Source organism: Phaenicophaeus curvirostris, chromosome 2 (genome assembly GCF_032191515.1).
Source record: "Phaenicophaeus curvirostris isolate KB17595 chromosome 2, BPBGC_Pcur_1.0, whole genome shotgun sequence".
NCBI classification, from domain to species: Eukaryota; Metazoa; Chordata; class Aves; order Cuculiformes; family Cuculidae; genus Phaenicophaeus; species Phaenicophaeus curvirostris.
The window spans coordinates 655,612-672,262 of NC_091393.1; the positions used below are offsets into that span (position 1 = coordinate 655,612).

A 16,651-nucleotide genomic window follows, 5' to 3' on the forward strand; every position below is an offset into this window, starting at 1 on the left:
TACTTCAGGAACTGCTGAGAGACCCTGAGCCAACTACTTTGAAAGGATTTTCTAACATAAAGACAGCAAAAGTCTCTTAGCTATCCTTTTGCAAAATCTAAGGAACTCTTGCTTACATCCAGTAGTTCAATCACACTGGTTCCCAAGCTCTCACTTCTCTTTTGGTGAAATTCCAGCACTAGATAGGGGAAGGCAGAAAGAACATCAGGTATAAGGTCTCAAAAATGCAAAACAACTGGAAGTGGGAGCAAAGCAGTAGCGTTGTTGGAGCTGCATTTGAACTTAATAGCCCAGAACTTTAAGTATCTATTCAGGAGTTTTGTTTTCAAGTCTTTACAATCTTTAATTCAAAGATGGTTCTCAAATACTAACATAAAGCTACAAATGCCATACTATTCAGAGTTGCAGATTGGGTGTCCATTTGTCTGGTTTGTACCTTCTCTACTGTGTTTCACTGCATTATTATTCTCTGTTCAGAAATCTATGAACAGAAAAAACTCTGAAGGACCTTGTATCAGAAGATCCAATTGCTCTGATCATCTGAACACTCTTTTAGAAGATGCTGGAGACGGGAGACAAAGCCCTGCTTTAAAAAAAAGAAAAAAGTAGTGCACGTGTAAGAAGAGTTCCCCTTCACCTACCCCTCCTCTAGCAGCTTAGGAAACATGGCGTGGGGATCTTTGCCTTGATCCAGTTTTTCCATCAGAGTTGTCTTAACATTAGGGGAAGTTCTAAGAGAAAGGTTGCAAAGCATAAGTAGGCATTTCCTCTCCAAAGTCAGGATTTTATCTCAAACTCTGGACAAAAGACATTGATTGACGCTCACTTTTAGAAATGGCAAGTGGTAGGTCCAGGTTTGAGACTGAACTGCAAATCAAAGGGCAGGTATTGCAAGTATATATCCAGGTATTCCAACCTGGAAAAAGGATAACCTCACCGAGAGCTCTGGTCTGCAGGCTGTAAGCTGCTGTAAGACAAGATGCACACAGTGACAGTACGATTAGAGCATACCTAAATAATTGAACAAGACAACAGTGAAAATAATCTGTTGGGACCCACACTTCATCATCACTCAGTAACAGTAAGCAAGTTCCCCAAGACTGTTCTTGGAAAAAAAGTGAGATGGCATCAGACTAGAAACAAGGTGTACCTTGATTTTTAACATGTAAAATAGAAGATTAATTTTACTTTTTAAATTTTAGTCATCTGGAATTTTTAATCATGCACCATTTTAATCCTGTGGGAAAGGTATTGGAATAGCTCTACCTCAGGGTGTGAAAAATTCACCAATTCATTTGCAGTTTTTAGAAATAAGGTAATCTTTTTCTTTATATAGAGGTAACACTACAGTCTCAAACACGCCTTAATCAGGAAGATCCTGTATGTTATCACATCAGACTGCATCTCTTATCATTTTCCCCATCCTACGCTTTTTCCATCTGCATATGTTATAGACTACAACTGAAAGTGTATCCGATGCAAAAACAAATCTACAAACTTAATCCTTCACACTTTATCAACTTAAAAAAATGGAAAATACAGCATTTACAACAGGCCCTTAGTTGTTAAGTAGGTCATCTTGTCTACCAACATTATGGTTTGGAAATTTGTTTCAGATTACTATTGTGTTGACTGACTGTCCATGAAGGAATAGGTTGCATTACTCTTACGGAGAGTTACACTGAAGGTAATTTCTTTTCTAGCAAGTGTTCATTTTAGGTGTTGATTATAAAGAACTTGTTATATAGAAGGAAGAACATAATTACTCAAGGACTACCAGGCTTCTTTCCCCAGAAGAAATCTGGAATTCATCATTCTAACAATGGATGTAATCAAAGTAATCTTCACGATTAGTAAACCTAGAGGTTATTTTACCTCCTGCATGAGTTTGCTAGAAGTAGGATTTTTTTTTGATTTTTTTCTTTCCTACATGAACTCTCTATATGTTATTTCTTTGTTCACTTTTGTGTCTACCTGTTAGTGAACAGATCTTTGATAGCTTTGTTCCATTACAGCTTGTCTGGTTGTTGTCATTAAAAGTCTATGTTCCATGAGGAAACCAACTCTAGCAACCATGCAATTTTCACACCAAAGTTCAGATTCTTTTGTGGGCCAGATATCTTGAACACCCTCTGGGAACGGAAAAAAAGCAGCTCCACATAAGACACATAATTTCAACTTGAGTGTTTTTAATACCAGTTAGAAATAGTTCCTAATAATGCAGACATGTTTACTTAATAATTCATTTTGCCTTAATTACACAGTAACAAGCTGTCATGATTCCATCCTGCATTATTGAATATGTTCTTGTTAAAATGGATTATTATATCTGCAAAAGATATTTAACTGCAGGAATATATTTTTACACCATCCCCACAGCTTCTTGCTTTATCTGACCAGCAAGTCCCATGTTATGAAAAAGAAGCAGATTTCTGATGCTGAAGAATACCATGATCAAGCCTCTTCACTTCTTCTAGCTGGATCATTGGAAATTTTACTTGTTTTTCAAACCATTTGGCTACAGTGAGAAGCTGCTCCTCCTGGAATGAACGTCCAATGAACTGAAGCCCAACTGGCAAGCCTCTCTCTGAAAGAGCTGTAGGAACACTTATGGCTGGCAGTCCTGAAAGAAAAAAAGATACACGTGCAAAGATGTACTATTAAAACAAATCCAGTTGGAGTCATTTCTGTAACAATTCTAAGAGAATCAGAAAAAAAAATATGTAGAGGAAAAAGACTAGATAAAATAATTCAAGTCAATGAACTAAGGATACTGCTAAGTGATCACAAGAAATTAATTAGAATGATTTTTTAAAGACAGCATCCTCTGAAAACATAATCAACTCTCCTTAGAAAGATCTTTCGGTCTCTGGAACTTGAATGGATTCATCTTATCTGCAGCCTGCACTCAGATTCAAGGTGTTCCACATTAAACTCGTCTTGAATTTTAAAGCATTTAATAAAAAAATTATCTTATACTTGGTTATGACTGTAAGACGTACAACACAGGGGTGAAATATCTTGATTCTACAGAAGAAGTAAATAGCTGAAGTGAATGGCAGGGGAAAATATAACTGAATTCCTGTCCCTACACACCAGCCATGTTTGCAGCTTGTGTTAGGATGTCATCTTGTGTGCTGCGAGTTCTGTTGTCTTCTTTGATGAATTCCATATATGGTACTGCATCACTCAGAGTGGTAGGAGTGAGTAAAATATCAACACCGCTCCTGAAAACTTTCACAAAGTCACTGGCAATGAGACGTCTGACTTTCTGTGCCTTGATAAAGTAATTCTCATAGTTCCTAGAAAGAAATATAGACGTAAGGATTTCTTAGTTACCATACAAAAGACAAGCACAGTATTCCTTTTGGTTAAAAGACAAGCACTGGTATTTGAGTTTTTGATATACCAGAAGCTTAGTCATCAAAAATGGGGTTTATGCTTATACCAATGAAGCTGTCAGAGAAGGAAGAGATGAGGGCATACTGCTGAAGAAACACGGAGGGAAAACAGAACCCTAGTTTACAGTAATTAACTAAAAATTAAAACAACATTTTCATTATGAAACTAAACTATGCATTAAATTTCACTGCAGTACAGCACAGCAAAGCCTAGAAACAATAAGGACTAAGCAGGCCTGGAAAATGGACATTAATCATTTAGGATTCAATCCAGAAAGATACATAAAGCATGCAAAAAAATCCCATCATCTATGGTGGACTCTAAATGGACTTAAAACTATGTATGTGTTTGTAGTACATTTTATCTCTCCCTAACCCTTTTTTCTCATCTAAGTATGCCATCTATGGATTTCTAAACTGCCTTTACACAACCCTGAAGAAGACACAATTGCATCAGCTTTATCTCCACAGCTCCTTTCAACTTCATATGCAGAACTGCTAAATGTGGAATACTTACATTCAGAGTTCAGTTTCAAAAGTAATTGCCATCTAAAACCACAGCTATTAAAAAAAGGCAGGCAAGTGGGATATAAACCACTGCTACATGCCAGAGTGTTTGCACATAAAACAACAACTGAAACTACCCAAGAGCCACTTTGACAGAGTAATCTAAAGATTAAGTTTCTGAAAAACTTCAGTGAAAATTATTATAATCAATAATAGACAGTATAATAGACAAGAAATTGTACCATGAGAATTAGCCCTTTTCCTACAATCATTCCTGAAATCATTCTAGCTGTTAACTTCAGAAAGCCCCTAAGCACCACATCTACTCACGTTTTAAATACGTGCAAGGATGGTGACTCAACCACTTCCTCGGGCAGCCTGTTCCAATTCTTAACAACCCTCTTGGTGAATAAACTTTTCTTAAACCTCCCCTGGCACAACTTGAGACCATTTCCTCTCATCCCATCGCTTGTTACTTGGGAGAAGAGACCCAACACCCACCTTGCTACAATCTCCTTTCTGGTAGTTGTAGACAGTGGTAAGGTCTCCCCTCAGCATCCTCTTCTCCAGGCTAAACAATCCCTGTTACCTTAGCCACTCCTCAGGAGACCTGTGCTCCAGCCCCCTCACCAGCTCCGTTGTCCTTCTCTAGACATGCTTCAGCACCTCATTGTCTTTCTTGTAGTGAGAGGCCCAAAACTGAACACAGTATTTGAGCATATTGCCTCACCAGCACTGAGTACAGGGGCATGATCACTTCCTGCTAGCCACATCAGCTCTGATACAAGCCAGAATGCTATTGGCCTTCTTGGCCACCTGGGAACAGAGCTGGCTCATGTTCAGTCAGCTGTCGACCAGCACCCCAGATCCTTTTCCGCTGGGCAGCTTTCCAGCCACTCTTCCCCAAGCCTGCAGTGTTGCATGGGATTGTTGGGGCCAGTTGCAGGACCTGAGACTGGGCTCTTGTAACCAGAAGGAGCACACTTGGCAGGAATATCAGCATTCCATAAAAGCGAGTTGTTACATACTGACTGACAACAGTCCCGCTTCTGAGAGCCACTAGGAGTCACGTCTGATGAATACTCTTGCTGACAGAGCTCTTTCTGTAGTGTACTTGCTTTGAGACTGATTACATGACTAATACTTTTGTTAGTATCTGAACAAATTAAGACAGAGAAAACCAGCACTTTTACCAAGATAAATTACAAGTACTGTTAGATAATGATTGAAAAACAACAAAAGAAGTCAAGTTTATCCAGGCACCAGCTTCTCCACATGAGCTGTACAAAACCCTGTCTCCTGGAAAGACATCAGTTCAGTACCTTTGCCAGTGCCTTCCTTTCCCATACAATGAGGCAAAGAGCTATAGTTAATTTAATTACCATATCTTCAGGCTTTCTCTAGAAGACCTCACTAGAATGTACCAGCAGTTTTCCCATGCAGTTTTAATGAGATTAACAGCCACAGAACTTTTTACACTATGACAGTAATGGCTTCAGTATGATTTCAATGTCATACCACAGGATAGATCATTTCTTATCTTAACTAATGGGTGTCAATAATAGTCTGGTAGGGGGAAAAAAATAAAAATCACTGAGTTGTTTTACTTACTTAATTCAGGAGGCTTACTGGAAGGCTAAGGGAAAACATTTTCATTAATTATTAACAGTTTACTAGGTATTATATAGCTAAAGCAATAACAACAATAAAAGTATCCATTAGTGTGACGATGAACTTTTTTCATGTCATGATGAGGAATTAATCAACATTTGCTGAAATAATTAGCAAATTTGAGTTTCAAGATGTTCCACTTACTGTTTCAACAAGAAATAGTTTCCCGATAGAATTCTTCCTCTTACAACATCATTAAACCCTTCTCGACGTGTTGCAGCGTACATACTTTCTGTGGACTCGTTCATGTCAGAGCGGTGTCCTGAAAAGAAAAACCAATTTGGAAATTAATAGTTTTTGTAATCCTTAAGACTTAACAACATATGGTAATGTTATACATAGTAATACAATAGCCACTGTTTTCTGCAGTCTGACATGCTACTGTTCAGGAATAATAACAAAGTATATTCTTGTTTTATTACAGAAATATTAAATAGATTTAAGTCCAGACACTTCCGTGTCCAGAAGTGAAACATATTAAAATATGCATTAACTTACTTATTTTTATTTGGACAGGAGTTTTACTCTATTCCATCTTGGAGAAATAACACGGGACTTTCAACCATGAAAAGCACTATCTATCAAGACTACAAAGTTTTAATGGCATCCAGCTATGTTTCAATTGTTTGAGAAGAAAAGTTTTTTCAAAGGCCTTACCATATTCCAGTCCATCAAATCTGGCCATATTTGATGCCACTTCTGCTGTGCACAGCACATGGTAGCAGACAATCGAGTAACGAGTGTGCGGTAGACTCACTTCAATTACTTTAGCACCTGCATTCTTAAAGAGATCAGCAGCCTTTGACCAGAGAGCCAGAATTTCACTAGAAAGCCCGGGTGCATGATATTCCTTTTGGAAAAACAAGAAGGGGAGTGATTTTACATACTGGTTTACTTCTAATGGCAACCAAAATGCAAATACTCTTTGCTAAAAATACACTGAAGCTATTACTTCACCACGATATGACTTAAAGTACTTATTAAAGCATCTGGCATCTACTAAATATTATACAATCAAGCAATATTAAATTAACAGCATTCAGTCTTCTTATGAACATTATGTTCATCCCAGTAGGACCAACCCACATACCACAGACATGGAATTTCACCGGTTTCTTCTGAAGGAGAAATTACCCAGTTATCCACTTATTTGCCTATTCATGGGAGACTATACTGCACTGCTCTGCAGTTTCTGGATAGAAACTCAAAACTCTAATACTAGGGCTCCTGTGAGTGGGAAAGATAAAAGGAAATTATGGCCACAGCACATCAGTGGGAACTGGCATGAAACAAACAAAACATCCCACCAAAGAAGAACCACAATCATGGGGCTGTGAGAAGACTTAGAAGAACTCGGTTCCTGTTAAAGAGCTAAGTTAAATATATTCTATTAAAGTTCTCTATTTTTGAAGATACTTGCTTTAGTTCTAAACCACAATATTAGGGCCATAGTACTGTGTGATTTCTGAGTTGTTGTTACCCCAATGTTTAATATATGCATTTATCTGTTTAGGATGATCTGTAGCAGTGGAAAACAACTGTCCAACTGAATAATCAACCAACACCACTAGATCTATCCAAATCTAAACAGCATACAGCAAATTAATTTTCTAGTAATATAGTTTTGCATTCACCAGTGGACATCTCTGTTTACCAAATTAAATCATTCAGTACACCTTTTCTAGCACACAGTCATACTGAGACACAAATCAATAAATGTTATTCATGCTGTCTCTTTGAAGGCAGTCTTTGCTAAATTATAACAGGCAATTAAAAATATGCTGAAGTTCCAAATGGTCTGCTTATGTCCTTATAGTTACAAACACAATTGAATTGTATGCATCAGAAGCCACATCACAGTGTCTTTCAATCCCTATTAGGGCACTGCAAATCACAGCTCCTCGTGCCTCTCAGTTGCCTTTAAAAATTCTGCTTTGTTTTACCACAGTGCCATTTAGACAAGTATCTCAAAGCACTGCACAACCAGCACTAACCTCATTGCACAAGAAGGCACTTAGAGCAACTTGTTTGTAGTTAAGACAGGTGACTGACAAAAAAGCAACAGGGAGAATCAAGAACTGAAGTTCCCCATTTCTTTTCAAACTTCCCAACACTGCTTCCCACAACGATGACAAAATGTTTCAGATGAAGCATTAACATGTGCTCACCACGAACTGCCTGCACAGGCAACAGAGCACATACTACTCTTTTCCAGGAGCTGGTCATACTGTCTTCACTGTTTTAAACTGAGAGAGAATGGGAGGTGGTGGGCAAGAAATAAGTTTTTTGTTAGGTGTCCTATTTGTTGTTTCTGCTCACAATTATTGACCACATTTAAATGTTACCTTTGGAATTCCTATTGACAGCTTGCTGACATCAGTCAAATCTGGCAGTTCAAATGACTTAAAGGTATCCTGAATAGTGGTAGAGTCTTTAGGATCATGTCCAGCAAGTGAACCTGAAATATGACATGACATACAAAGAACAGGAAAATGTACAAGGGGTAGCAAGAATTCAATTTGTTTTGAGACAATATTGTAGACAAAGATGTATTGTAGACAAAGACATAAAAAGTAACAATACCTAGCACAACTGCTGCATCATCCACGCATCTGGTTAGGATTCCTGGTACATCCATGGAGTTCACTAGAGGAATGAGACCATGTCGAGAGATCAGCCCATATGTTGGCTTTAAACCTACTACGCCACAGTGAGCAGCAGGGTTTCTGGTAGATCCTCCTGTGTCTGACCCTAAGGCTCTATGGTTTCAAAAGGATTATCATTAGTAAAATAGTTCAGAACATTTCCAAATAATAAAAATGTATGGCTTTAAGATGAATGGATTTAAAAACGTGAATTCTCACAGATTAGAAGTCATAATCACACAGCCTAAATTTCAGCCTGCTCCCTATGCCTAAAATTTTTCATCTGTTCTCCTGTTTTTCTTATAGCCTTGTCATCAGGAGAGCCCAGTTCCCTCCACAAAGCAGAGGCAGACAGGCAGAATTTAGGCCATCTGAATATGGCTTGAATATCTACTTGTGTATTCTCAGTTTGTCTGTTCCAATTCTGTGGACTTCAAAAGATAGGTCTCATATGATTTAGAGTACAATCTTCAGACACCGATATCTTCTTCATACAGTTGTCAATGCACTACGAAGCAGCATTTTCCAGTATATGAATAAATAGCAACACAGTACACTTTTTACTCCTAATAACAGGGCACGCTTTTCAAAGTCTAGGATGTTTTTCTCTTTCCAAACCTACCAAAGCACAGCATCAGAACACCCAGTTTAGAGTAGCTCAGGTACACTTTTAGAATATGTTTTGGGGTTTTTTTAAGTTGTATAATTTTTTTTGTTCTTTCACAGGTAAAACCTTGTTCTTTCTATACTGAAATTTTTGTTTCAAAAACTGGAATCGAATTGGAAATTCATATTGAAATGAAACCTGGTCTTCTCTTGGTTTTCATAATTTTAACTCAAGCATCATTTAAAAAAAAAACCCTTTTCATCCAAATCCTTGCCAAAAATAAATTAAAGTTTACAAGAACATACAGTTTTATTGAAGCAGGAACATGACTTTTCCCATAGGCATTTGTTACTGAGATTGCTGAATCAATTCAATTAACTTTGCTGAAGTGGAATTTTTTCAAAGCTTTTGTGTTGACAACATCCTCAATTTTTTTGCCATTTCTGTGCAGAAAAATCTCACACAGAAAAGACAAAGCAGCATTCCTGATGGTTGAAAGAAACTAATACAGTGGACATATACAATAGGTTAAAATAGGCAAAATAGGCAAAATATCTCCCTGATCTGACAAAGTGCTGAGCAGTGCAAAATGGGAGATCAGCACACCCAGCAACATAAAAGAAGGTGCCAGACTATGTAAGGATCAGGCGATTCTGGCTCGGGAAAAGGACCAGCAGTCCTTGGGAATGGCTGCACTGAGCTCGGTTTCAAGAATATTAAAATGTTGAGTGTACTACATCCTAGCAAAAAGCAATGAGAAGAAGAGAGATATGATTTAAAAAAATCATAAGATAAATTGAGTTTTGTATATAAAGACAGTTTTTTAAAAAATGTTACGGTATCAATTCTAGCAAAAAATATTTTAACAATAAAATAGATGCTTATAACAGTCTATGGGTAAACAGGGAAACAGTAATTAAAGAGCATTTTAAATGCTTTCCAGTTAAGAAGATAGTTTCAGTTGTGCTCTATGATATGTGCTGCATTATGTAGCTCTAAAACCTGCATAAAATGAAAGGTGTAAAGTTTTACGGATCAGATTTCTTTTAACAGTTTTACTGGGAAGATAGTATACAGAAAACTGATTTGTTAAATAGTGTGTTGCTATTCCATGCAGATAATAATTGTTAAAAAAAAAAATCCAGCTTGTTTAAATTCCTTTAAAAAAACCAAACCAAAATCCAAAAAAACCTAAAATTGTCTTCGAACTTTCTAAACCAGACAAGACTGTAAGATCTCTGTGGTAAGTACCTGTGTATCCTTTTGTTAACTTAGGGATCTGAAAGCCTTTAGATCCCAAATCTCATGTATTATTACAAAACACTCCTATAAAAACACGGAGGGGAGGAAAGATGACTACACTGTTAGAAACCAAGGAATCTCCTCCTCTGCTGAATTACATTCTTAGCGTGCCTTTGTGGAACACATTTACCGAAGAAGAGAATGTGTCGCAAACCCCTCATTCATTTAAAGTATGTGGGAATAATAATAAAAATGTAATACCTTCACTGCCATTATCATTTGTTTCACGCAGCACAAAGCGGTCATATCAGTGCGCTGAGTAACACTCAAAATGAATAAGCCTAGATTTGCTCACATGGATTCACTCTGGCTTCATGTTATGCCACAAATAAACCAGGGATGCTGAAATAAATTCCTGCATGTCAGTACAAATAACCCTCCTACTTCAAACTAGATTATGAGAAAATTATAAAGTTAAAACCTTGCAATACATTTTGAGACATTTAATAAAAAACAATTTTTAAAAGGCTCTTACGCAAAACATGTGAAAGATGACACAGCAGCCGCGCTGCCTCCTGAGCTCCCGCCCGTTATCACCCAGTTAGACTCTTCATCCTCAGAATGGGATTTTGAGGCAGATTTTTCCTTGTACTGTTTTGAATAACTCCAAGGATTTCTGACTGGTCCAAATACCCCGTCCGTACTCCCAGATCTACAACAGTCAGACAGGACAAATACGGACAGAAATGACACACTGCATTCGTTGGTATTTCCTTCTTTATCCAATTCCTTACCCTACACCCTAGCAAATTCAATTTCAACACAAAAAGACCAGTGTATGTAAATCCTTGTGCAGTCAACTTCAACAATGTCAACCAGAACTGTAAAGTTTAAGATGTTTATCCCTTTCTGACACAGAACCTGTACTCATGCCTCTTCCTAATTTCTGCTAATGCCTCTGAAAAGAATGTAATCACAAAACCATAAAACTGATTTAAGCTATGAAACAGTAAAGCTCCAAGTCTTCTTTATAATGAGGATCATCTGGTTTTCTAACCCTGCATTTCGAAAAGGCAAAAGAAGATAACCACAGTCCTGTGGAAACCCATGCTACTAGAGTGGTGGGGAAGGGGAGAACCCTGCAATAGCAGTAACACGCACTTCTCCGTAAATAACTATTACTCACTCTCTAGCCTTCTCCTGAGGCCAGTTTGCTGGTTTAGAGTGCTCAACTGGCTTCTCAGAAACTAGTTTCAGTCAGCTTGTGGTCCCCTAAGTGTGAGTTGCCACCAGGCTTGGGGGCGTGAGGTACTTTCCTCCTTCCTCTCAACCTCTACCCCAGGTTTCCTCTGACTCGAGGGTGCAAATGTTATCAGCCAAATCATCAGACACAGCGGGCAGTTGACACAGCAGCTGAAAACTAACCTTACTGAGACATCATTACTTTTGAGCTGGATCAGCTCCCTGATCAAACTCATGATGCGACCACGTTCCTGCTAGCGTAAGAGATGACGCAAACACACAGACCAGAGATGAGAAGCCAGTGGTGGGATAAGCTTTTTCAGGAGTATCCTGTACTTTAATGAGCTTAGACCAGTTGTAATACTGCATAATCAGTTTTTTCCATGATTTTTCTCTGTTCTTCCTCTCAAGAGTCTCTTTTTGACACAGAAATTACTTTGTTCAAAACAACACAGTAAAAATAATTCGATCAAATCTCTGTTTTAGTTTAGGTAAAACAAAAACAAATCACATTTTAAATATGTATGTGGTTAGGCACTTTGAAAGCAATTCTAACTCTTTAAGTACAACAGTGTTTTTAATATTGTACATCTTCATGTATGTACTATTTAATTGACTAGAGACAGTCAACAACTGATCAGGTTGCATATTGAATGCAAAAAACTACGCAATGTTATCTCCACCTGAACTACACTGACCAGTACCAAGTCCTTTTTTTGGCAGAATAACTGCAAAATGACAAGAATATGTGCACAGTCTAGAGGGCTGACAGCAAAAAGAACATATGGATACTTGGTCTGTAAAATGAAAGAAAATAAAGAAGCAGCAAAGGGCAGAGTGAAGCCAACTAAAGCCATTGGTAATTAACTTTCCAGATCCAGTAGTTAGAGCCACAGAGACACCCATCCCTAATGGCCTAATGCTGTTCCCTGCTATAGCTTGGCTGCCCTCACTGATTTGCTGGAGAATCAATTTGTGAGAGCATTTTCCAACATACTCCTGACAAAAAGTCACTGACATTAGCTTAGGCAATTTAAACCATTCCTCTAGATTATCCTGTTTGCAGTAAATCAGGTACTACTCATACAAATTACTCCAGTGGCCGACAGGCAGAGGCAATGACTGCCATCAGGGGCATAATAATTAGCTAAAGGCAATAAACACTAGTAAGGAGAGAGAAAAAGGCAGCTTAATTGCTAACACACTTCTGGATCTGGAAGAAGACTGCTTGTCCTTGGCCTTCTGCAAAGGTTGTACCCACTTCCTCCCACTCAAAACCAGACACAGTCAAACCCTGTGTTCAGAAAACTCAGCATTTATACCATTGATACCACAGTATAAATGCTCAGAGAGAAATTCATGCTAGTCTACATACTTTTCATGGGTTAGTATTCATTATTTTCTAACCTCACAGAAAGAGGAGTTAAGGATAACAGGTAGATCAGAACAGTGTGCATCCTATTTAATGTGCAATCACACATTAAAAATAATAAACATCACTCACCCCATTGCAAATTCATCTAGGTTTGTTTTTCCTAAAAGCACAGCTCCCTGATCCAGTAATTTCTGAACTACTGTAGCATTGTAAGGAGAAATATAACCTGAAAACAATCAGAACAATTGAAGAGTGATTGGTGAGATACAGCTGCTTTTTAGAAGTAGCTATACTGAACACTTCAAACCCGTCATTATTTGTGCACAAGAATTGACAGTTCACAGCGCCAAAATTTTGCCTCAAAATAACATGAGTAATTTCCAAAATTTAGCAAAAGTAAACCAATTTATAGCTCAGTGATTCTGCATTATAAATTCCTAGAGTGTGAAGCTAAGGCTTCATATAAACAAGTTACCACAAGAGTAGCTAAGTACTGCATTCAGCCAATTTGATGGAACTGTCTAAAACCAGAAGAAACGAGAAACGGCTCTTTAGAGGAAAGTGCTAAACTATCTTGAATTATCTCCCATTACCATGAGATAAAGGAGCACATGGTTAAGCACAAGCTGAAATACAAACTTGCTATCCTGTGATCAAACGTGTGCACCCTTGACCACTTAGACGTTACATAAACTAGGATGAGAACTATAACACTTAAATAAGATCCTTAGGTAGCAACCAACTCCTCTTGTGAATACTGACAGAGGTTTCCCCACTGTCAAAAGGAACAAAATCAACATCACTCCAAATACCCTCAGCCATAACACTGCAATCAATCACAATGGGTCTAAGAATGTCCTTAAAGGAAAAGCATCTCAGGTTATATAAAATGGCAAAGTTGTATTTCGCTTCTTCTGCTATTAAACCCCCCTATTAAATCAGATTAGGGTTCTGCTAATTTACTTGAGCTATTTTCTACAAAATTCTTTAGTTTTACTTTAAAGAGAGTAAAACAGATATAGGAAATGTTTTCTACATTTGCTTTTACTATTGGAAAATTCCAACGCCTTGAAAATGTCCATGGCATATTAACAGAAACAATGAGCTTAGGAACTTTCAAAAAATTGAAAAAGCCTTACAGAACGCATCTGTACATCAGGAATATAGAGAAAAGAATTGTTAATGCCTATTCTTCCTATAGCCATATGAAAAAGCTACTCAAGTCAATAGGTCTCAACAGAAGAAACCAAAAAAAAAAAAAAGACTTTGGATTTTGATAGAACAGCAGCAAACAGTACTGACTGCTCTTGTGCAGACCTAGAAGTAATGTGAAGCAAAAAGTGAAATATAGAACAAATCTATTTTAAGTGTATATGCTATAATAAACATTGTGTCATTAAAAGCCTGTAACTATATGAATAAAGGAGATAATGTGCTTACACAAGAAAAAGTTGCATCTGTAATACCAGATGAGCTTGGCAGAAGAAATTAGATAAACAGGTTTTCTTAAATTAGCTCCCTTGCTTTTTGAAAATATTTAGGTTTCTCAGAAACTCCACTCTATAAACTCCACAAAGAAAAGAAAGAGCTCTGAAATGAGATCTGATTTTACTTTAAAAGCTCTACTGTACCTTTTAGCATGTTTGATGCGCATGTTGTCTCAATGCCCGCTGTATTAAAGTTGTCTTTTACTGAAATAGGAATTCCATCTAAAACACCCAGCGGCTGACCTGCATTAGGAATTATTGCAAAGACAACAGCAATTAAAGCAAAGTGTATATGTATAGGCTTCTCATTAATCATAATTTATTTTACATGTCCCTTCAGGTGTTTATTGGAAGCACGAACACTATCCACTTAGCATTTGATGGTTTTAAGTTACATTTTTGAGAACTACCTTCCATTCTATCTCCAGTGCTGAGCATTCTGCTCATCCCAGACTTCACCCTGCAGAGGAGAGCTCTGCAAATGTGTCTAAGTGCACAACACAGACAGTTGCTTTTATATAAGTTAGGCATGACAAAGGAGTGCTCATCTCTTCAAATGTGACAACGTAATGCGTATTTCAGCCACAGGTGCCTAAATCTACTCCATCCCTAGGCTGGGAGCCATAAATTGTCTGCCTGATACGCAGTAGGTATGATCTAAAAAAATTACTGAAGCGAAGAAACTCTTCTCTAAGTGATTGATTCATCCACCATCCAGTAAAAAAAAAAATATTAAATGCCTATGTCAGGAAACAAAACATTTCAGATGGCAATTCTCAAGCTGTCAGAGGACAGCAAGCATTACCCAGAAATGAAAAAAATAAAAAAATTCCCTTTTCTGTCTTCTAGGAAACATAAGGGAAAATGAAGAGGGTAAACCGCTAAATGCTGCAGATGACAGGATTTAATGCTGCTCATCAACTCGCAACTCCAGCTAACAAAGCTGCTTTATTTTCATTTGCTTTCTTAATTTAAAACCTGGTAAACTGAGCTAGATGTTTGTCCACGTCAGCCAATAAGCAAGCAAATGACCAGCGCATCTTCCTGAGCACAGTAACTGCTGTCTACCCAATCAAAATAAACTGCTGAGGGAAAGAAGAGGATAGGCAGCACCATGATCCAAGAAGTGCGGAGCACAATTGATCTACAATCCTTGCCTGGTTTGGTCTAGATTTTGCCTCTGTCTGTTTGACCAAATATGCTCCTGGGTGCCAAGCACACTCTCGGGAGCGTGAGCCCACTGAAGCCACAACCACAACTCTCATTCTGGAACAGCCCAGCCAGCAGCGCAGACAGCTGGTTTAAGAAGAAAACTTGCTTCCTCTAACGCAATGAGTTCCTCCCCAAGGGTTCTCTAACGACTAATGCCAAGCGGGAGTGAACATACCTCTTCTGTATCTTTTCTCCGATTCTTCAGCTTGCTTCAAAGCAGTTTCTTCCGCTACCGTAATGTACGCGTTAAGGAACTTGGTGCTTCTGATGAGAGCAAGACACCTCTGGCAGAGCTGGGTCGGGGTTACCTGTCCTTCCTTCAACGCCGCCGACACCTGCAAGCACACCCCTTTGTCAAGGCACCCTGCTGACAGCACCTGCTTTGGGGTGCGCAGGGCTCAAAGCGCCATCCCTGCCGCTTCAGGAAGAAGCCCGTGGTAAGAGGTCACCATGGCTGCTTCCCACTGCCCTGGGGGACACTGTGAGGGGACACCCTATGCAGCGCATGTTGCAACAGGACGAGGGGAAACGGCTTTAAATCGGAAAACGGAAGACTTAGATTAGACATGAGGAAGAAATTCTTTACTGTGAGGGTAGTGAGGCCCAGGTTGCCCAGGGAAGCTGTGGCTGCCCCATCCCTGGAGGTGTTCAGGGCCAGGTTGGATTGGGCCTTGGGCACAGCCTGGTCAGCGGGAGGTGTCCCTGCTCATGGCTGGAGGGTTGGAACTGGATGGGCTTTGAGGTCTCTTCCAGCCTAAACCATTCTATGATTCAATGACCTACAAAGGTCCCTTCCGACCCAACCCATACTACGATTCCATGAATTCGTTGCTATTTAGTTGTCTTTCACACGCTTAGGAAATGCTTTGGGCAGCCTGGTCAGCGGGAGGTGTCCGTGCCGGGGTTGGGGGGCTGGAATTGGATGGGCTTTGAGGTCCCTTCCGACCCAAACCATTCTGTGACTCCGTGATTTGGGGACACGGCGAGGGAGGGGTGGATGCGGCGGTGGTGGGGGGGGGGGAACCACTTCTCCGCCCCCCTTCTTTTCTCCCCCCGCCTCCCCTGCTCCTCTCCTCTTTCTCCCCCCCGCTTCCTCCGCCCCCGCCCCCCGTCCCACCCCGGGCTCGCGAGGCGGCGCGCGCGGCTCACCTCGCGCAGGGAGGCGCGCAGCATCGTTCCCCCCGCACCGCGCGCGCGCGCGCCCCGGCGCTCTCGCGCGCGCCCCCTCTCACGCGCCCCCCCAGGGCGCCGCCATCTTCCCC

At 39.5% G+C, this 16,651-nt stretch overlaps 1 protein-coding gene across 1 annotated transcript; it reads right to left on the bottom strand.

Annotated features, from left to right (window-relative positions):
* Positions 1 to 1,927: 1,927 nt before the first annotated feature.
* Positions 1,928 to 16,594, bottom strand: LOC138717581 (glutamyl-tRNA(Gln) amidotransferase subunit A, mitochondrial-like). The gene is made up of 11 exons (XM_069851102.1): positions 16,539 to 16,594; positions 15,565 to 15,724; positions 14,322 to 14,420; positions 12,820 to 12,916; positions 10,609 to 10,785; positions 8,163 to 8,338; positions 7,925 to 8,037; positions 6,237 to 6,429; positions 5,724 to 5,841; positions 3,097 to 3,302; positions 1,928 to 2,623 (listed from the first exon to the last, which is right to left on the bottom strand). The coding sequence occupies exons 1-11, from the start codon at positions 16,560 to 16,562 to the stop codon at positions 2,412 to 2,414; spliced, it is 1,575 nt and encodes a 524-aa protein (XP_069707203.1). The 5' UTR covers positions 16,563 to 16,594; the 3' UTR covers positions 1,928 to 2,411.
* Positions 16,595 to 16,651: the final 57 nt, after the last annotated feature.

Coding starts and splice junctions, on each gene's coding strand:
- LOC138717581 (XM_069851102.1), bottom strand. CDS start 16,562: ATGCTGCGCGCCTCCCTGCGCGAG. Junction 15,725..16,538: donor TGCGCGCCTCCCTGCGCGAG/GTGAGCCGCGCG, acceptor GTGTGCTTGCAG/GTGTCGGCGGCGTTGAAGGA. Junction 8,038..8,162: donor TGATGCAGCAGTTGTGCTAG/GTATTGTTACTT, acceptor GTCATATTTCAG/GTTCACTTGCTGGACATGAT.